Raw genomic sequence first — 21,337 nt, forward strand, 5'->3', positions numbered from 1 at the left:
CTGGGTCTCCTTTTAAATATTCATGAGCAAATCGCCACACAACCCCAGCGACTGGCAGGCTGAATGTTCAGAGGGGAAATATTTACTCCATTGGAAACAAAAACAACGTGGTATCAACTATTCTCCCAGTTTTCATGGCACAATTCATACCGGCAAGTTTTTTTCTTGGAAAAGAACAGGTAATATAACTCCAAAGTTCTAGGTGTGTGTGTTTTTGTTTTTAATATATTTTATTGATTTTTGTTTTGAAGAGAGGAACAGAGTTAGAAACATCGATGATGAATCATTGATCAGCTGCCTCTTGCACACCCCCTACTGGGGATGTGACCGCAACCAAAGTACATGCCCTTGACCGGAATCGAACCTGGGACCCTTGAGTCCGCAGGCTCATGCTCTATCCACTGAGCCAAACCGGTTTTGGCCTTTTATTTTTTATTATTATTTTTTTTTAATTCTCGTTTCCAAGGAGTCTCATGTGTCATTTCAAAACAGAAGCCGTCACACCTCCACGGCGAGCCTGGCCAGCCGGTACTGCGAGGAGGCGGGCGGCCGCAGCAGCACCAGGCCCCGCTCGGCGGCCGCCTGGCCGGACAGCATGGCCAGCAGGCCCGTCAGGCTGACAAAGCCCAGGGCGCCCCCGCCGCCCGCGGCCATGGAGAAGTCGCCCTGGGTGACGAAGCCCAGGAGGGCGCGGGAGCAGTGAGCGGTCACGTCGGGGAGCGGGCCGGGCCACAGGCCCAGGGTCGGAGCAGGGGCAGGAGCCGGGGCCCCCTTGGCTGGGTCCCCCTCGGCCCGGCCCTCCTCCGGGGCCGCGGGCCCGGGGCGCCTGCCCTCCCCCCGGCCCCTCCTCTCCCTCCGCCGGCGGGTCTGGCTCTTGAACGGGTCGCTGTGCTTGGGCTCCTGGGGCCCGGGATACAGTGGGTCCCGGCGGAGCTGCAGGAGGTCCTCCTCGGCCGGGACGCAGATGGTGGCGTGCGGCTCGGGGCTGCCCTTGCCGGGCAGGGCCAGGCTGACCCACACCAGGGCCCGGGGGAAGCGGGCCAGGAGGGAGCCGCGGGCCTCGGGGCTCAGCTCCTGCTGGCCCCTGCCGGGAGCTCGCCGGGCCGCCCGTCCGTCCCCGGAGCCGGGCCGGCACCAGGCGGACAGCTGCTTCAGCGCCGCTCTGCTCCTACACGGGGGAGGGTGTTTTGTTCAAGGAGAAAATATGCAGTTAGAAGATTAGGCATCGCGTGAGTTAAGTTAATTTTTAAAAATATATATTTTATTGATTTTTTTACAGAGAGGAAGAAAGAGGGACAAAGAGTTAGAAACATTGATAACAGAGACAACATCAATCAGCTGCCTCCCACTAGGGATGTGCCCGCAACCAAGATACATGCCCTTGGCTGGAATCGAACCCGGGACCTTTCAGTCCGCAGGCTGACGCTCTATCCACTGAGCCCAATCGGTTTCGGCTAAGTTAATTTTTATACTCTGTGGGAAAGGATCAAAACTCCATCCATGTTAAGAAATTAAAAATAAACATCAATGCATTTTTTTATATTCATATTTTATGTGTCTTGTGTGTCTACTCTTCGGAGACAGAAAGACTAAAGGTTTAAGAAGCTGAAGGCAGAGAAAACTAAGACAGTGGGTAGAATCGAAGGCTGGAATCACAGTGAGAGGATTAAGGAGGAACTTGATATTTTTATTAAAAAGAAACTCTAAAGGCCCTAGCCGGTTTGGCTGTGGACAGAGCTGCGGACTGAAAGGTCCCAGGTTCGATTCCGGTCAAGGGCATGTACCGTGTTTCCCCGAAAATAAGACCTAGCGCATGGAAAGATAAGACATCCCCTGAAAATAAGACCTCGCGCAACTTTGGGAGAAAAAATTAATATAAGACAGTCTTATTTTCAGGGAAACAGGGTACCTTGTTGCGGGCACATCCCCAGTATGGGGTGTGCAAGAGGCAGCTGATCGATGATTCTCTCTCATCAATGTTTCTAACTCTCTATCCCTCTCTCTTCCTCTCTGTAAAAAAATCAATAAAATATATATATTTTTTAAAAGTTTACAACAAAAAACTGTTTGAAATTTGATTAATAAAGTATGTTTAAAATATATATATATATATATATATATATATATATATATATATTTTTTTTTTTTTTTTTAAGAAGAAACTCTAAGGGAGTTACATGGAAAAAAAAGAATAAGGCAAGAAGGGTGAGTGCTTCTTATAAAAATCAGAGAAATAAATAAATAAATAAATAACAGAATAAAGGGTGACCGATAAGCAAAATGTAATGCCTGCAGCAGGACTGAGCAGAACACATTTTATCGCCAGATATGACAAAAGTACAATGAATCGGTACCTAACCGGCCACAAATCCAGATCGTTCAGAAGGAATGACGATAAACCTGACTCAGTGATTTACAGCAAACAGTGCTGGTTTGGGGCGTGCTGGGACCGTCCCCTCACATACATTCACGGAAGTCCAGCTCTGCGGGCAGACTAACTAACGGAACCATGTTGGCAGAAAAACTCTCTTGGTTTGGGTCCACGGGTGAGAGCTTTTCCAATCAGCTTGTACGTTAGCATCTCATGTAATGGAGCCGTGTCCCTGGGGGGTCTCCGAGTCCAAAACGTCACGTGGGCCTTGCACCAAGGAGCCGTGGTCAGGGTTACCCCCGGGGCCTGGCTGGCATTAGCAGAGATGACCCAGATCCCGGAACGTCCCGGGAAGCCGTGCGCACTCACCTGAGGACGCAGAAGCGTGGGCCGCGGGCGTCCTGGCCCGGGGCCCGCTCCGTGCCGGCCGGGGCGGGGCACTCCGTGTCCATCGCTTCCTCGGGCTCCCGGGAGCCGCGCGGGGCCGTGCCCCCTCCACCAGCCCCCCGGGGAGCTCGCCCGGGCGTGGGGGCACGGGGCGCCCGGTCTCCGAGGGAGAGGGAGCCGCTCTGGCCGCCGCTCGGGGAGGACACCCCGGACAGCTCCTCTTGGGCCCGGGCTCTCGACTCCCAGTCTCGCGTCAGCTGCTCCCAGGGCGGGCGGAACGGCGCCAGGCTGCCCAGCTTCACGTAGTTGGGCCGTTTTGCAGGAGGGCGTCTAATGGAAACCAGAGAGGGGAGCCGATTCTGAATAATTTAGGATGGGGCGGTTAAAATAAGTGTGACCGCCGTACCGTATCTCTATTTAAGAAAATAAACTTAGAAAAGAAAGTTTTCTGAGTAATCTATATATATATATATATATATATATATATATATATATATATAAGCCTAAGCGACCATTACGACCGAACAACCAGTTGACCAGTCGCTATGATGCGCACTGACCACCAGGGGGCCAATGCTCCTCAACGCAAGAGCTGCCCTCCGGTGGTCAGTGTGCTCCCACAGCCAATCTCCCACGGCCCCTGCCTGGCCAGCTCCCCCATTGGCCCCGATCAGGGGGGTAGCAGGCCAACCTCCCACAGCCCCTCCCCCAGCTGGCTGGCCGACCTCCCACAGTTCCTAACCCCTGCCAGCCAACCAGCCAGCCAGCCTGCCAGGGCCCCTCCCCCTGGCCAGCCAACCTCCCAGGGCCCCTCCCCCTGGCTGGCTGGCTCCCCAATAGGCCTCGATCGCCGGCCAGGCCGAGGGACCCCGCCCGTGCATGAATTAGTGCACCAGGCCTCTGGTAAAGAACAACAACCAGCTGTACCAGCCCTGCTTTCCTGTCTCTTCTGGTTTTTATTCCGATAGATAATGCGTCCACCAAGCAGCCCGTGGCCACTGCACAACCCCGGGGCTGCAAGATGACGCCCGTGCGTGTGGACCGGCTCTCAGCCCTCAGGTGTGGTGGTGAGGGTTTTCTCTCACCCTTGACCCCCAGGGACCAGCTGCCCTCCAGAGACAGCATCAAACCAGTCTCTCTCACATCCTCGCAGAGACGCGCCATGCGCACAGAAGCAGACACGGCCCTATTTCTTTCATTTTTTACCCACGTTTACACAATGGTGGCACGCCGCGTGGTCTTTTTCTGCTCCAGTGTATAAAGCATGTTTCTATGTTTTCACCCTTTCACTGAAATTTCAGATGTGTTATCTCTATAATCAGGTATAAAAAAAATCCCATTCCGGTTTTGAGAGGGGCAGGGCTGGGGGGTGGGGACTCATGTCCACAGTGTAGGCGTCCGCCATCCTCAACATAAGCAAATGGCCACGGAAAGGGATCATGATCTGGACGGGCCTACACACACCAGACACAGGCAGTCTCCTGACGTATTCATGTCTCGGTAACGCTGAACGAAAACTCCACATTGTAGGTAAGAGTTACCTAAGCCGTTATTGACCGACGTGAGGAGGCACGTACGTCTCTTCCCCCGAAGACACTCCCCACCTCGAGAAGGCAGCTTCTTACCGTGTGTACTTTTCCAGAAGAGTCTTGGCTTGCTCTTCGGCAAAGAGAGTCCCAGCGGAGCAGTCTGGGAAGTCCCCTGGGATGGAAGGCGAGCCTTTATACTGGGAATGCACCGCCGTCTCCTTTAAGCCTCCCGCTCTCGCCCCGCGGTAGATCTGGAAGACAAGCCCAGCGCGCCCTGTCAGCGGCCAGCGCCAAGGGACAGTGCTTACCTGTCCGCAGGGCGTGGATGGGAAGCAACCTAAATGAGCACCTAAAGAGAAGGGATAAGCCAAGTGTGGGAAAAGCCTGGAGTGAGCCGCCGTACCCGAGTGAAAATAAATGGAATGGAGCTTCACCAATCAATGTGGGGAAACCTCAAGGCTGAGTAGGTATAGCAGGTTGCAAAAGCCTACGCACAGTGAGGTACGTAAGGTTAAAAACACGCTGAATCTAGTTATTTTTTGGGGGGGTGGGAGGGGCACAAGCATGCTTTAAGGAGCCACAAAAACACGCATGGTAATGACGAACACCAAAACCAGAGCAGCGATTCTGGACCTGGAGAGGGAGGAAGGGCTGGAGCTGGAGAGGGAGGGAGGGCTGGAGCTGGAGAGGGAGGGAGGGCTGGAGCTGGAGAGGGAGGGAGGGCTGGAGCTGGAGAGGGAGGGAGGGCTGGAGCTGGAGAGGGAGGGAGGGCTGGAACTGGAGAGGGATGCGGGCTGCTTCCCGGGAAGGCTGCGACGGGAAGGCTGGGGGGCAGGTGCAGGGAACACAGGGCTCATTGTGTCCACATCTGTCCTTTCTTCGTGTGCTTGCAATATCTCGTCATTTAAACATTAGAACCGTCTTAAAATATCCCCACTCCCCCGGCCTGCGTGGCTCAGTGTCCACCTCTGAACCTGGAGGTCACGGTTCGATTCCCGGTCAGGGCACACGCCTGGGCTGTGGGCTCGATCTCCAGTGTGGGGCAGGAGGCAGCCCAGCAATGATTCTCTCTCACCATTGATGTTTCTCTCTCTCTCTCTCTCTCTCTCTCTCTCTCTCTCTTCTCTCCCTTCCCCTTTGAAATAAATAATATATACACATATATGTGAAAATAAGTAATTAAAATTTTTAAAAAATCAGGCCACCCTTAAAACCTCAAATATTCACAACAATATGTCAGCACAACTCTTATTAATAAAAACCCTTGGGAAAGATCTTGAATCAGGAATTTAGCTCAGAGGGCAGGAAAACAGCACTCCGTTTCTAAGGTGTGCGTAAAGGCTGGGACACTGCCAGCCCTGGGTCCAGATTGTGAATGTATTTTAGATGTCGAAACCCCTGGTCGGAAGGAGAAGGTCACTTACGAGCGGGATCCAGAAAGCCATGCCCCAGCCCTTGGGAAGCAGCACGTCCCAGCCACTCCCCCAGCCACGCCGGCCGTCGCCGGTCACCCGTCCCGGCTGGTGGACCAGAAGCAGCGGGATCTTCGACTCGTGGGCACCTAAGACCAGCCGTGACCCGGGCACCAGCAGCTCACTTCTCTTCCGGTTTAAGTCCTAGAGCGGGAGAGAGCCGTTCAAGACAAACAACCCGAGTCTTCCGGGAGATGCTACGGGGTCTCCCTCTACGTTGCATGCTCTTGTAAAAAGCAAGGGGAAAAAAAACAAAACACAACGAAAACATACAGGTGAGATATTTCTAAGTACAAAGGAGTCCCTCCTTCGGCGATTTTCCTTTGTACAAGTGTTTTGGTAGAAATGGCAAATTATCTTCAACATGGGCAAGAATATACTAGAGGATTCGAAGTTATAAAATACACATGCATTCCACTAATGATTTCTTAGCTCAGGGTTCATCTTAGATTTTGATCCTCTGTCCCTACATTTACTCTGGCTAAGATTTGTCACGAAGTTAAAAAAAAAACAAAACAAAAAAAACCCCCCACAATGAACAACTTCTCCAAGGAAGGGCAAGTGGAAGAGTACTCTGGCTCTTGAGACAATTTCTCACCCAGTCTTAAGGATTCAAAATAGAAGGTGCCCACCACCTCCACCCCCACCTCCACCCCCTAAAAATAAATAAAAGTAAAGAAGAAGGTGCTATAAATTACGTGTCAGGTAGACCGTAGGGAGGGGCTAGCCTTCTCTCAGACTTCCCTGGCCAGCTGTTCGCAGAGACGAACGGGTAGGGAGGGGCCTACCGCTCACTCAACTGAGAAGCTATCCGAGGGCGGCCCCACGCTGCATCCCTCTGCTGCCTCGCCGATGCCTTCCCGCCAGGGCCAGATCCCGAGTCTCCTTCGTCCCTGTTCCCTCTCTCCTTCCTGAGTTACTGCCGCCATCTACGTGTTGGTCATTCCAAAAACCTCCCTCTTTCACCCCGACTTCTGCTCCTGGGATCGAAACCTCTCTCCCCTGCACGTCTGCTCCTGGACATCTTGAGGCCCCTCAAACTCCATGATCCGGGATCAAACTCGTCCTTCCCGCTGCTTTCTCTCCCCGCCATCTGATGCCACCATGCTGTTCGTTCCCTCATTCATTCGCCCGTTCAAACATCTACTGTCCATTCATTTACTCTTCCATTCAGATATGCCCTGAGCACCTGCTGTGTGCCAAACGCCTTTCCGGGACTCGGGAAGCAGTTGGGACAGGTAAGAGACGGCGCTGGCTCTCTTCTAGCTGAGCTCCTAAACCCAAACCAGACCGTCTCCTCCTTTCTCACCGTCCACCTCCCAATCAACCACTGAGTCTTGCCAATTTTACCCTCCAGGTAAATAAATATACTCCAGCACAGTCGATGTTTCTCTCTCATCGACGTTTCTAGCTCTCTCTCTCTCTCCCTTCCTCTCTGTAAAAAATCAATAAAATATATATATATTTTTTAAAAGAAAGAAAAAGTCTTTGTGTTAACTTTTTCTAGGGGTTCTTCACGAACAGAAAACACACACACAAACAAACAAAAAACACAAACAAACAAACCCCAAAGTATAGATCATAAGTAAGGGACAGTAAATTGTCTGAAAAGAAAAGGAAGCCGGTGGGACTCTATGAAGTACAAAGTAACCTTCATGTTCTCTCGAGTGATGAACTTCAACCTGTCTTCACGACTCTACCAACAACCCTTACACCATTAGTTACCTGATCCGACATTTTATTCTCTGTGACACTCTTACAGATAGCGTGGTTCCAAAGAAAGCTATGCGCGCACTCCGCGGGCACACCCTCCAGGCGCAGCTGTCTAACTTGCTCATTATCTAAGAGGGAAAAGAAAGAGCCTTCAAACCACATCCTTCAGGTCAACGGGGTCAAAGCCTAAACGTGGCCCGCGGTTTCAGGAAAACATCTGACAGGCACTTACGGCTCTAGAAGAAGATACTGGACTAGGGATTATTCTTACCGTTGGTTTCATGATCTGTGAAGTAGCAAAGGCTCCTAAACGTACTTTTTGAACATTTATTTTTAATGGAGAAGACATAAACACAATTGCCTTTTTTTTTTTTTTCTTTTTAAACAATTGCCTTTAAATAACCACCTAATTCCATGGCTAAGGTAATCGAAGTCTAGGAACCACTGCAGAGGCAAGTGATAATACGCAATGACAGCACAAGCCATGTTCCATATGCGTGTGTGTGTGTGTGTGTGTGGACTCGCTGGGTCAGGAGGCAGTTCCATGTTTACTTCTTGCGGGAACTCCACGCTGCTTTCCACAGTGGCCGCACCCATCTGCAGTCCCACCAGCAGGGCACGAAGGTTTCCTTTTCTCCGCAGCCTCACCAGCGCTTGTCCGTGGATTTATTGACGAGAGCCATTCTGAGAGGGGTTAGGGGAGGTCTCCCCGTTGTGTCTGCCTCTGCGTGTTAGTATCAGATAGATGTGCTGTGACTCCGTCTCGGGGGAGTCCTTATGCAGCAGGTGTCCTGTGGGGTCCAGTGGTGCAGTCTCCTTGGTCACCGGAGCGGAGGCTCCAGAAGCATCCCGCGGGTGGGTGATGTGGGCCCTCCTGCTGCAACGGAGTCTTGGCTGCCACTGGCCCGTTCGTGCATGGGACCCACCCTCAGGCCGCCTGACGGTGACATGCAAGCCGCAGTGCGTGGGCTGACTACACGAAGCAGATTCGCCTCAGCAGGGCTTGGTGCCTGCCGACATCCCCTCTGGATGTGCAGCTTGTCATCCTGCCCTCATGTTGACTGGGTGCGTTGGTTCTGAGCTTCTCGGGAGGGGCTCTCTGCTGCAGGCCAAGGTCAGACGCTGCCTGAGACGTACCCTGAGCAACCTGTTCGGAACTGTAAGCAATCCACAAGTTGTGGCTGCCAGGGTTGGGCCTGGGAAGGACCAAGCTGTGCCCCCAGGCAGGCTTTTACCATCACCAGGCCTGGGTCAGGTGAGCAGAAGTCCCAAGACATCCCAAGACCCACCTCCCTGCTGGCTGCCTGTGAGACTCGGGCCCTGAAAGGGCCTCTGGCTATCCTCCTCAGCAGAGCGCAAGCTCCACAGAGTGGGGCGAGAGGGAGCCCAGAAGGTTTGGCTGTTGCTTTCCCCAACAGGCTGATTCTACAAGGTGGGGAGCACTGCACAGAACAGAGAAAGCATCTGCGGTGTGGGAGATGGACTCCACAGAGGGACCACCAGTGGCTTTCCCTTCGGCTCCCTCCCGAGCCACAAACTCCAGTCTTTCCTCACACAGCTCTAGTCCACTCCACCCCCCTCCCCTGGAGCACAGGGTGAGCGGCTACAAACAACATTTTGTGCGTTGGTCCTTTAAGAGGGTGCCCGCATCTCTGCTAGAGGTCTCCCATCTCTTTCTGGCGGACACAAACCCTGTTACTTTTCCCAGGGCAGATGTTACGTGGGCACCTCTTCCGGGCCCTGTTGCTGTGGGCTGGGAGCCTGGCAGGGGGGGGTAGGCCTCATGCTTCTCAGGGAGAAGCCCCCACAGCTGAGACATCCCTCTGGAACCTCGGCCAGAGCCCGTGGGAGCGGGGTGAGCCCTCTTTGTCTCTCTGCCCTTCCTAACGGCCTTGCTGTGGCTTCTTCTGCAAATCCGTGGTTAGAAGACTTCTTTTCAGCCAGTCTTCAATTGGTTACTCAGGATGATTCTTCTATAGCTCGCTGTAATTATAGTTTGATCCTGGGAGAACGGCAGTGTACTTCCACCTACTCAGCTGCCATCTTGGATCTCTCAAAAGTTTGCTTCTTTATCTAGCTCACATGCCAATCAATATTCTTCAAAGAAATTACTTAAAGTAGGTTTTAATGAAAGTCTACAATGACTAACAAAAATGATAAGCTTTTATAATAGAAATTAAATGTTTGAGAAACTTTCATTTTCTTTGAACCAATTCATTCTATATAATAATCCTATATAATAAAAGCCTAATATGCTGAGTGTCCAGTCGACCAGTCGGCTGTTCAACCAATCAAAGCATAATGTGCTAAGGATATGTTAAGGCTACTCAACCACTTGCTATGATGTGCACTGACCATGAGGGGGCAGACACGCCAACCGGCAGGTTAGCTTGCTTCTGGGATCTGGCCAATCACTGAGGGAGACAGGCCAGACACGCCCTAGAGCCCTCCTGTGGTCCTTCCCTGGCTGGCCAACCTCCCACATCCCTCTCCAGCCCCGATCATGCACTGGTGGGGTTCCTCGGCCTGGCCTGCATCCTCTCACAATCCGGGGCCTCTCAGGGGATATCAGAGAGCTGGTTTCAGCCCAACCCTGCAGGCCAAGCTGAGGGAACCCCTCTAGTATTAATATAAAAGCCTTAGAAAGCATTTAAATATAAAACTTCCTTATTTTAAAAAAGAATTTGAGGAAGCGAGAGAAACTGAGTAGAATTAAATTACAGTTTTAAGGCCATGATGGGAGTCACCATTTAATGGTGTAGCTGATGCTGCAGTTTTCTGGATGCACCAGAGCACATTGCTACTGAAAAAGAAAAGAGGCAACACCTCAATGATTAAAGTCCGAGACTCTATAATTAACTAACTTACCGATACATCTTCAAATTCCTCTCACTCAATCCCCCTTTCGTGTGGCATTCTGATAGAATCATTTACTAAGCCCTTAATAAGCTATCTAACTATGCATGGAGGCTAAAAAAAATTGTAGTCATTATAACACACACCTATAGTTTTTTTCTCCAAAAATTTACAAGGTAAATTTTTAATGATTCTTCCAAATAACCATACTTAAATGACAGCAGATATAGTAAGACATTATCACAACTGATGCATGTCCCAGATCAGACTGAAATATTAGCCAATCCTACACCCCTTCCTATGCCACTCCAGCCACACAACTCCCTCAGGCCACTCCACTGTAGAGTCTAAACCAAGACATCTTACCTTCAGCACCTGGGATGGCCTTGCCAGGATTCGAACCTGGATCATCTGTTTGGTCAGACAGAGGCTTCCAATGAGCACAAGACCAGCTGCAGGTGCACTTCCCTTCCTCATATGAAAATTCTGAAATGCCAGGCATTTCAGAGAACCCGTTTGACAGAAAGGTGAGTTTTACTAGGTACTAGCAATGACATGAACATAAGGATCAGGCTACATGTTGCACAGCTAAAAGAGACCCCCAAACACAGCTCCAGTGACCATGATCACCTTGAAAATAGACAGGTAATTCCTGCACAGGTGTCACTAACAGAACTGGGACTAGACTGCTCAAAATAGCAAGAAAACCAGGAATGCTCCATGAACTTTACCTTGGCATTTTTCTGGATTGGGCAAAACTTGGGACCTCTTCTGAGGCAAATTTACTCGAGGATCCCCAACTGTCAGTCCCAGAATAGTACCTGCTGGAATTTCTGCTGGTGATGTTATTCCTTAAACAACAAACAAACAATAAAACACAAGTTTAAAAAGAGGCATTCACAATGTATACATATTTGCTTGTATTTTTCAAATTTTTCTAATGAAACTTTCATCTTGGGCTATTTTATTTGAAAACACGTATTTCCACACTTTCCGGTAAAGCTAAATGTTAGCGCATCAGCCCTACCACCGAAGGGTTCCCGGTTCGATGTCGGGTCAAGGGCATGTACCTGGATTGCAGGTGTGATCACTAGCCCTGTTTGGGCACAGGCAGGAGGCCACCTGTCCATGTGTCTCTCTCCCATCGATGTTTCTCTCTTTCTCTCTCCCTCCCTCCTACTCTCTCTCTAAAAATCAATGGAAAAAAATATCTTCAGGTGAAGATGAACAACAGAAAAAAAAAAAAAAAACCACGTTTTTCCTTTTTCCCCCATTGATACTTTTAGAGGATAAATTAACATTCATAAAGAGAAACTTTCTCTTTATGAAAAACATTCATTTAACATTATAGATATTTTACAACATAAACTTGTTTCTCCCATTGATGACTATAGTAGCTTTACACACCAAAGCACTAATGTCTACGTAAGAATCAATTTCAGTTTAGTACCTGGTATATGCACTTACCATAACATCAGAATGCCAGCTACTTAGAATACTAACATCTCATTTGTTTGCTGTTTCCTAAGCAAACTCAAATAGGGTTTACACTATTCCCTCTCTGACCTGCTTTCTTGCTATATGACAACCAAGAATTAAAGTTAAAAAGCACCATTATAGGAAGGCACCTTCTCACCCTCTTCCCACAGCCCCTCCTTCCCCAGGACAACCCAGCACCCCCTGCGCGTACCTCCCAACAAGTCAAACACGGCCTCCTGTCTGTGGTGCAGGGAAACCCGGTCAGGATTCTTACAGGCATCAATCCACCAGCGGTGAGGAGTGTCCTCTGTGTCCTCTCCCTCCTGTTTACCAGACGAACAGCGAGTCAGACATCATAACCTCGATATGGTTGGGATACTGATCCCCGCACACTCGGGGATTTTAAGGGCTCTGTTGCCTGTTTATGGAGCAGAGGGTGAGGCCCTCCTGCAAACTCGCAAGCTGCGAGAATAACACTCGTCCTTCGGTAAGAACACGTCTATTCACTGATCACATTCATTTAGACTTTTCCATCCAAGAGAGGAGGACAAAGTCCTCGATCCTAAGCATACAGAGGGAAATAAGCATTTACAGGCCCAGGCCTGACATGTTCAAACGGCATGTGAGGTGTCACAGGTGTGCGAGGGAAGACACGACTGGGACCTATCGTGACGGTCGCCTTGGATCTTACGGTGGGGACGGCGGCAGCTTGCAGAGCCTCGGTGAGCACGGCGTGGGAGAGGGGGCCGATCAGGCGGAACCTGTTGATCTCCATCGTCAGGTCACTGAGAGAGAGAGAGAGTCTTACCATGGGAACGTCCGCGCTCTGTATGGCGGCAGCGGCCGTGGGCACACACAGAGGAAGCCCGCACAGGTTCTGAGCGAACGCACCCCTGTACCTGATCATGATGCCGGTGGCCGGGGAGCTCCAAGATCGCGGCTGATGGGCCTCTCTGGTTCCGTCCCCAACAAACTTTTTAACCGGTGCGGCGTCTTCTCCGTCGTCTTTCCGCTTTCTTTTCTTGCCAGTATTCTCATCGGGAGGCTTCATTGGGCTTTTCTCTCGGGCTGGTGTCGGAAGGGGCTCAGGGAGGCAGGTAACTGATGTGACCGGTTCCGTACACTGGCACCCGGCTTTGATTTCCTCTAAAATATCCTAAGGATGTACGTAAACATCTTACTTTTGAAGTTTAAAAGGCAAATACGTTACAAATTTAATGTGGTTTAGTTTATTCCCTCTCCCCCTTTAAAAAATTACATTTTCATTCCTTCGCAAATTAAACTAAATTCAAATAACTTCTTAAAGTAATAAATGTTCAGTCAGGCTTCCAATATCTGTTTTTTTTCATAAATGCTAGGTTGTTTTAATATTTTTAATAATTAGAATACTTTAAGTCTCTTTAATAAACAAAAACTAAATTCATCATTATCAAAATAGTGTTTTGGCCAAAACTAGTTTTGCTCAGTGGATAGAGCATCAGCCTGCAGACTGAAAGGTCCCGGGTTCAATTCTGGTCAAGGGCATGTGCCTTGGTTGCGGGCACATCTCCAGTAGGGGTGTGCAGGAGGCAGCGGATTGATGTTTCTCTCTCATCGATGTTTCTAACTCTCTATCCCTCTCCCTTCCTCTCTGTAAAAAAACAATTAAAAAAAATTATATATATATAATTTTTAATAGTGTTTTGGTTTTTGTGAGTAGTGCAGGGCACTTGGCACAAAAAAAAAAAAAAAAAAAAAAAAAGGATTCTGCCAAAGATTAATGAAAATAACATGACTGCTCTGACCAAATATTTTAAAATGAGGTTAAGCACTGACTGATGTGGCTCAGTTGGTTGGAGCATCATCCTGTTCATCAAAAGGTAGCGGGTTTGATTCCTGGTCAGGGCACATGCCCAAGTTACAGGTTCGGTCCTGGTCAGAGTGTGTGCAGGAGGCAAATGGTCAATGTTTCTCTCTCACATCGATGTTTCCCTCTCTCCCTCTCAAACAAAGATCAGAAGAAAAGAAAGGAAGGAAGGAAGGAAGGGAGGGAGGGAGTTTAAGGAGAAAATTTACCATCTACCATATAAAAGTAGTGAGTATACTAAAAAAGAAAAAGAGAGAGACTAAGCTACACGCAGTATTAAAAATCTTCAGAATTAATTAAAACAACTTCTCATCAAACAGGCTCTACCAAGCACCTAGACACCAACCAGGGAGCCAATTCAGGCTCGGTGAAAGCACTCATCCACAGGCAACATCCAAGCCCTTTGTCTAATAAGGTCGGTTTTCATCTCTACTTACAGCTTACTAAAACGTGAGGGGTCAAGATCTGCTTCATTTAAAATACACGCAACCTTCCTCCCTCCATTCGAATGCCTAGCTACCAGCCAAATCTTTACGCCACTTAAATGTCTATGGTGCTGATTTCCAACAGTCATCAAGAATGGCAGAGCCCAAACCGGTTTGGCTCAGTGGACAGAGCGTCGGCCTGCGGACTGAAGGGTCCCAGGTTTGATTCCGGTCAAGGGCATGTACCTTGGTTGCGGACACATCCCCAGTAGGGGGGTGCAGGAGGCAGCTGATGGATGATTCTCTCTCATCGGTGTTTCTAACTCTCTAACCCTCTCTCTTCCTCTCTGTAAAAAAAAAATCAATAAAATATATTAAAAAAAAAAAAAAAAAAAAAAGAATGCAGGATCGAGTGATGGGGAAACACATCGGGGACGGTACCTGTTTCAGCGTGGGGTGGAGCCAGATCCACAGCTGCCTGCTCTCGGGGGCGTCCCCGGGGGTCCTGCCCGCCTTCCAGAGAAAGGACACGGGCCCCAGCATGCCGCGGGGGTACTGATGCGCCCGGTACAGCACGAGGCTCCCCTGGCGCTTTCCGGACAAGCAGTGAACGGCTGCAAACGTCAACCCTGGCGAAAACGAGAACAAAATCCCACTGTTTCCAAGCGCTGAGGCTGCAGTGGTCTGTCCTGACAGCTGGACCAGTACTTATTGTCTCTCTCCGGGACAGGGGCAAAGTCCAGGTTCTGGTCACCGCCTGGATCAAAGCGGCACCCGGGAAGCTCTCAATACATATTTTATGGAATGAGTGGCTTAATCAGTTTTCAGTTTCTGCCCACCTCAATTCACCCCGTCAGCATCATGGTCTTCTCACTTGACACTTGACAACGTGAGAACTGATGTAAAAGCCACCCAGAGCTTTCCTTTAACGAACAGCCCATGGAGAACAAAAATTCTCAGGCATTTTCATGTACGTGTAAATTTCCAAAGGTTTATAGCGCCGACACTTCTTCATACAATAATCAGACCGATATAGGAATCAGATTTGAAAGGTTTACCTGTGTCTATGCTACACATTGGAGAAAGTGCCTTCAGTATTTCTTCCTCTTTGCCCTTCAACTCCAAACAACAGTAATAGGATAAATCCTGCAGAGAGGAGGGAGAGAGGGAGAGAGGGAGAGAGGGAGAGAGAGAGAGAGAACATTGCTCAGGGTCCACCGCTGCTTCTCAGGTATCTGTTACTGATCAATGACTGCTTACCGAATGCATCTCAAGCATGACCAACAAAACCCTGCACGATCCTTAGAACTAACCTCACCCTAATGTCAGCCTTGCTCTGACTCTCTTCCTTCTTGTCGACAGGGAATTTATGTCAATTCTTCCCTGCTAACGGGCTTCCTTCTGCCTCCCCCACTCTCCCACTTTCGTATTCCTTAGAGCTCTGCTCAAACAACACTTCCACAGAGAAGCTTTCTTGTGCCGTTAAGATGCTCACGGTAGGCCGAAACCGGTTTGGCTCAGTGGATAGAGACTTGGGACTGAAGGGTTCCGGGTTTGATTCTGGTCAAGGGCATGTACCTTGGTTGCAGGCACATCCCCAATGGTGTGTGTACAAGAGGCAGCTGATCGATGATTCTCTCTCATCAATGTTTCTAACTATCTATCCCTCTCTCTTCCTCTCTGTAAAAAATCAATAAAATATGTATTAAAAAAAAAAAAAAAAAAAAGAATGCTCATGGTAGAACTGCCACACAGAAAACTTGGGAAAACAAATTCAACCCATTGAAGACCTTTATAAATAATTTAATTATATGGCATTTTATAATATAGAAAATAAAAGAACATATGTCAAATTATTTGCTTCATGTGGTTATAAACTACATAGCATGTCTAAAAAAATTGAAGAAAGTGACTGCATTTTTAAGAGAATGATTTGGTCAGCACAATCAAACATTAGTCATATTTGTACAATTATAGAGCACGTGCTCTATATACACAATAGTCTATGATTCATAAGCAAACCACAATAAAACTCTTCCTTTAAAATAAAGAATTAGTAAAAAAAAATAAAAAATAAAATTAAAAAATGCTCATGATATTATACGTATCCCTTACAATTGCATATTAGGCTGATTGTTGGATTCATGCCAGTCTCCCCTAGCACCTTTACGCTTCATCTCCAGCATCTAGCAAAGTGCTCCTGCTCGGTAATTATTTTTATAATAAATACTCGGAGATAGGGCTTTGGCATACCACAAACTATTCTAATGTCTCTATCAGAAACGGTCTAAACCACATATGTCAAACACAAGGCCCGCGGGCCAAATCCAGCCCGCCTGCTGGCATGGCTCAATTAAACCAGGAGGTCAAGGGGTCAAATGTGGCCCGCACCGCGCTGTCATCACTGCACTCCGCTGTCAGTTTATGACATTGTCAGTTTATGACTGTTCAGTAAACCATTCGGCCCGCGATTTAGGCTGGATTTTAGATTTTGGCCCCTTCTCTGATTGAGTTCGACACCCCTAGTCTAAACTAATGTAAGAGAAAACCCAGTGGGAAGCACACCTGAAGGAGGCAGCGGTTTGTCATCGCGCGGTAGCAGGCCCGGTGGCTCTTGACGGTCGGCCTCTCCCCGAGGCAGTAGCCCCAGCGCCTGGCCATGTGGAAGCGTTTGGCGTGCCAGATGTGCGTCTCCAGCCACCGGCTCTTCTTCTGTCTGCGGCTGAATTCCAGCGCCCGGTTGATGTGACACCTTCGGGCTTTGTGGCACTTGTTTTTGGAATGCTCTTTCTTCTGATGCACTGCTTTCTCTGCCTGTGGTCTCAAGAGAAGCAGAACCAGAAGTGAAGCGTTAGGAACTCAAACTAACTTCAGTTTGCTTAAATGTTTAACGTGGTGATTTCCCAACGAAGATGAGATGGGGGCAATAGGAGGAGGGCAGATTTCAGAGGTGGACAAACCTAAGGAAGCACATCCTACCCCTTACTAATTGGGCAGGCTTCATGGACTATGAAGATTAGACTAGTTATAACATGTTCAACACCGTCACTCAAGCTTATGGTGGCAGTTAAGAGTATATTAGAGCCGGAACCGGTTTGGCTCAGTGGTAGAGCGTCGGTCTGTGGACTGAAAGGTCCCGGGTTTGATTCCGGTCAAGGGCATGTATGTTGGTTGCGGGCATATCCCCAGTAGGGGGTGAGCAGGAGACAGCTGATCGATGATTCTCTCTCATCAATGATGTTTCTAACTCTCTATCCCTCTCTCTTTCTCTTTGTAAAAAAATCAATAAAAAAATATATATTAAATAATAATAATAAATAAAATAAATAAATAAAAGAAAGGGTTTCATGTTCAGCCAAGCCTGCTGGCATGGCTCAATTAAACCAGGAGGTCAAGGGTTCAATTCCCGGGTTGTGGGCTCAATCCGCAGTAGGGGGCATGCAGGAGGCAGCCCATCAATAATTCTCATTACTGATGTTTCTTTCTCTCTGAAAAATCAATAAAAATATTTTTTAAAGGGGGGGGGTTCCAATTGTTGTATTTAAAAACAGCTGTAATATACAACTATTTGCTAATTTGGTAGATGATAAGGAGGTGGGAGGGGGATAAATCATGAAAACAAAATATGCCAAGTCAGCCTGTTGCTTTTGGTTTTCATTTTAAACAAGTTCTATTAGGTTAACGCTTCCCATCTTCTCTTAGGAACGACGGACCTAAGCCCTACGCCACGCAGACTGCACACCTCCTTCTGGGCGATCTCCTGCAGCCGCCGCGGGAGGCGCCTGACGTTGTGGCTCATGGCTCTGCGCCGCATGTGCCGCGGCAGGGTCTGGAACACCAGGGAGTTGGAGGACTTCTGAGTCACCGCCTTCAGCATGGCGCTGATCTCCGCCGCTCGGGCCTGGGCGAAGGTAGACGCTGGTGAAGGAAAGAGCACGGTCATCAAGAACCAGGCTGAATCCGCACCGGCCTGCGACATTTCCCAAGAACAAAAGATTCGAGGTATGTGAGCTTATGATTCACCCGCCCACCTAACCCCTGATTAGTGGGTATTTCTGCATTATAAGATTGTAAAACCGCCGAAACCGGTTTGGCTCAGTGGATAGGGCGTCGGTCTGTGGACTGAAAGGTCCCGGGTTCAATTCCGGTCAAGGGCATGTACCTTGGTTGCAGGCACATCCCCAGTAGGGGGTGTGCAGGAGGCAGCTGATCAATGATTCTCTCTCATCGATGTTTCTAACTCTCTATCCCTCTCTCTTCCTCTCTGTAAAAATTCAATAAAAAATATTTTAAAAAATAATAAATAAATAAACAAATAAATAAATAAAGATCTGGGTTGCCTTGCAAGTGCATTAAATTTGGTTTCATCTTTGGAGAATGCCATGCCGAGGGGTGTAAATGGTATTTTCTACTTTAAGAGAGAGTGGAGAAACTATTTTAAGTGGAACAGTTCACAAATAGAGGCTTTTAAGAAGAGAGGTAAGAAAAAGGAGAGGAATTGAAGAAGGGAAAGAATCAGGCCCAAATCCAAAGGGAGGGGAGAAAGGCTTGGAGCAGGAGGGGGAGAGGGAGGGAAGGCAGGGCCGAGACAGAGCGAGGGCATTAGAAACCTGGCTGCATAGCAAGGGAGTTAGAAAAGAGCTCGTATGCCATCAAACCTCACTTCTTTACGTATACCTACCCGTGATGTACTTGGGAATCTCCTGAGACGCGCCCTCGGGACCCGCCTTCCATCCTCCCTTCTTCTTAAACGTCACTTTGGAGGAAGACTGCTCATTCACATCAGGCCTCGGGGGCAAGTAGTGGGCCACTCTGGCTGGCTGCTGTCGTGAAGTTCCGGAAGAAGGATCTAGTGTAATTTTTTTGTTTAAAAAGAAATAACATGTCACTCTTCTCAGGAATAAGGATTACAGTGGAGAACATCTGCTGGGGCGAACTGAAATTTCCCCCCCCGCTCTGCACCTGTCCGCCGAATGGCACCGAAGTGCCCAGAGCAACTCGCTCCAAACAGGAGTGGAGAGGGCACTGTGTGTCTCACCTGGCTTTTGAGCTTGGAAAGGCTTCCCGCCTCCGTTGAGGTGCTTCGCCCCTCTGTCAGCCACAAAGCCGGAAGACAAAGTCACATTGGTGGGCTGGTTTCTCATCTTCTTAGCATGTTTTCTTTCTTTTGCATTAGACATTTCTGGAAACAAAGTAAGACATTTAGTACAGGGGAAAGGGAAGTCCGTTCAAAAATAAGTATAATATTCATAACACAATATATAATAAGTCTTTCTTAGAGGTGGATTGATATAAAAATGTTACCATGATATTTATTTACTACAGAAATTTATAACCAGCCCTAGCCAGTTTGGCTCAGTGGATAGAGCGTCGGCCTGCGGACTCAAGGGTCCCAGGTTCGATTCCGGTCAAGGGCATGTACATTGGTTGTGGGCATATCCCGTGGGGGGTGTGCAGGAGGCAGCTGATGGATGTTTCTCTCTTATCGATGTTTCTAACTCTCTATCCCTCTCCCTTCCTTTCTGTAAAAAGAAAAAAAAAATCAATAAAAAAATATATATTTTTTAATCTTTTAATGAAAATTCTTAGGTGAACAGAAGCCACGTGAATCAATGAAATAGAGAACACACTATTCTGATATGATAACCTCTACAAAAACTGAACATAAATTATTGATGTTTTCATTTCTACTACTGAGATGAGGCCAGCTGCATCTTTAACTTGTAACAGCTAAAAAAAAAAAAAAATCAATTTGGAGGGCGAAAAATAAAGGACAAAAACCTAGCGGAGCCTGGTGGATTTACTCAGTCATTCTCAAACGTGACACCCTCCCCTTGTTTCCCCTCAATAGTTTCAAGCATCTGTTTTCTATTTTGAAATAAAACTCACTCATAGCAAAAAAAATAAAAAAATAAAAAAATAAAAAAATTTCACTCATAGTATAACCTACCAGTTATAATCTATAACTTCCACCAACACATGCCCTACAGTATGTGTTCTGTTACAAAGAAAAAATTTTTAATACGTATTTCCGTATTTCACAACTGTACTGTAGGACATTATGAAACAATGAAAAAGCCCTGAAAGTTCTTGAGCCAGAAGTAGAAAAGCGTAGACCTGAGCAGTACACAGGGCAAAATGAGGGGGATAAACAGGATTTTCTTACGTTGCATTTTAGGAGCAGGGCAGGAAGGGGATCTTACATGCGTTTTCCCGGCGGCATCTCCAGCACCTAACAGGGAGCCTTGCACAAAGGAGGGGCTCAATGTCTATTGGCTGAATGCATTCGTACACACATAGATGAAAGAGGGAAGCGTGCTATAATGCATTATAAGCAGAATTTTAAAAAAAATACCCCTTTTGACACAGCAAGTGAGTATCTGCCAAGAAAACAGCCCTGGGGCCATTTGCTGGATCGAGAACCCTACCTGCCTTTTTGGAATCAGATCCCAGTCACCACCAGAGAAAGGAAGCTGGGAGCGGCTGGGAGGTGGAAAACGCCCGGATCTCGGCGTCATCGGGGAGTGACCCCGCTTCCTGCTTTAGGCCTGCGTTTCAACCCTGTGTGCGCAGGATCATCTGTAAAATATGCAAAGCCTGACGATGCAGTCAGGGGCGCTGACCTTCTCCCTTTAGATTGTCAGTAAAAAGTGACAACTGCCAGCACAACAATAGCTGCTGCCCGGTATGAATGAATCAAAATGGTACCTATTTTTGTCAGACCAGCAAAAAAAAAAAAATTACATGTGTGTGTGCGCGCTACGGGCTTTTAGTCATTAGCTGGTGTGTGCCCTGAGATGAGAAGGTTGAAAATGGCTGCTTTGGGGCATGAGGAGAGGGGGTACAAGCCCGATCCCCGCCTAGTGTGGCGATGCAGCCGAAGGACCGGCTCGGGGAGCTGCAGGCCGGGGCAGAGGCGGTGCGGCCGGCAGGACAGGCCCCGGAGCGGGCGGGCCGCGGGGGGAGAGGAGGAGGAGAGGGGAGGAGAGGTGCCCCCCCCCACACACACACACACACTCTCTCTCTCTCACTCTCTCTCTATTCCCTCCCTCCCCCCAGAGAACACCAGCCCCTCACCACCTACCTGCGGAAAACTGGGGTTCCCCGGGTCACGATGACAAGGTCCTGCTCCAGTCTCCCCTCCAAAGCGACGTGCGCTGCAGGCGAGCTGGATGGCACATGCGCCGTACGGCCGCTGCCTCCTCCACGTGGCCCGGCGCCGCGCGGAAACTACAACTCCCAGAATGCAGTGCGAGCCC

General features: G+C 48.6%; 1 protein-coding gene across 1 annotated transcript; it reads right to left on the minus strand.

Moving 5' to 3' along the window:
* Positions 1–255: 255 nt before the first annotated feature.
* On the minus strand, positions 256–21,266 carry POP1 (POP1 homolog, ribonuclease P/MRP subunit). The gene is made up of 16 exons (XM_084864546.1): positions 21,163–21,266; positions 19,117–19,260; positions 18,760–18,927; positions 17,821–17,996; positions 16,644–16,892; positions 15,137–15,224; positions 14,520–14,707; positions 12,707–12,963; positions 12,499–12,592; positions 12,019–12,130; positions 11,060–11,179; positions 7,485–7,600; positions 5,712–5,903; positions 4,384–4,538; positions 2,741–3,088; positions 256–1,168 (listed from the first exon to the last, which is right to left on the minus strand). Exons 2-16 carry the CDS (start codon positions 19,256–19,258, stop codon positions 499–501), a joined length of 3,075 nt encoding a protein of 1,024 aa, XP_084720672.1. The 5' UTR covers positions 19,259–19,260; positions 21,163–21,266; the 3' UTR covers positions 256–498.
* Positions 21,267–21,337: the final 71 nt, after the last annotated feature.

Source organism: Pipistrellus hanaki (assembly GCF_964339955.1).
Source record: "Pipistrellus hanaki genome assembly, chromosome: 17".
NCBI lineage: Eukaryota > Metazoa > Chordata > Mammalia > Chiroptera > Vespertilionidae > Pipistrellus > Pipistrellus hanaki.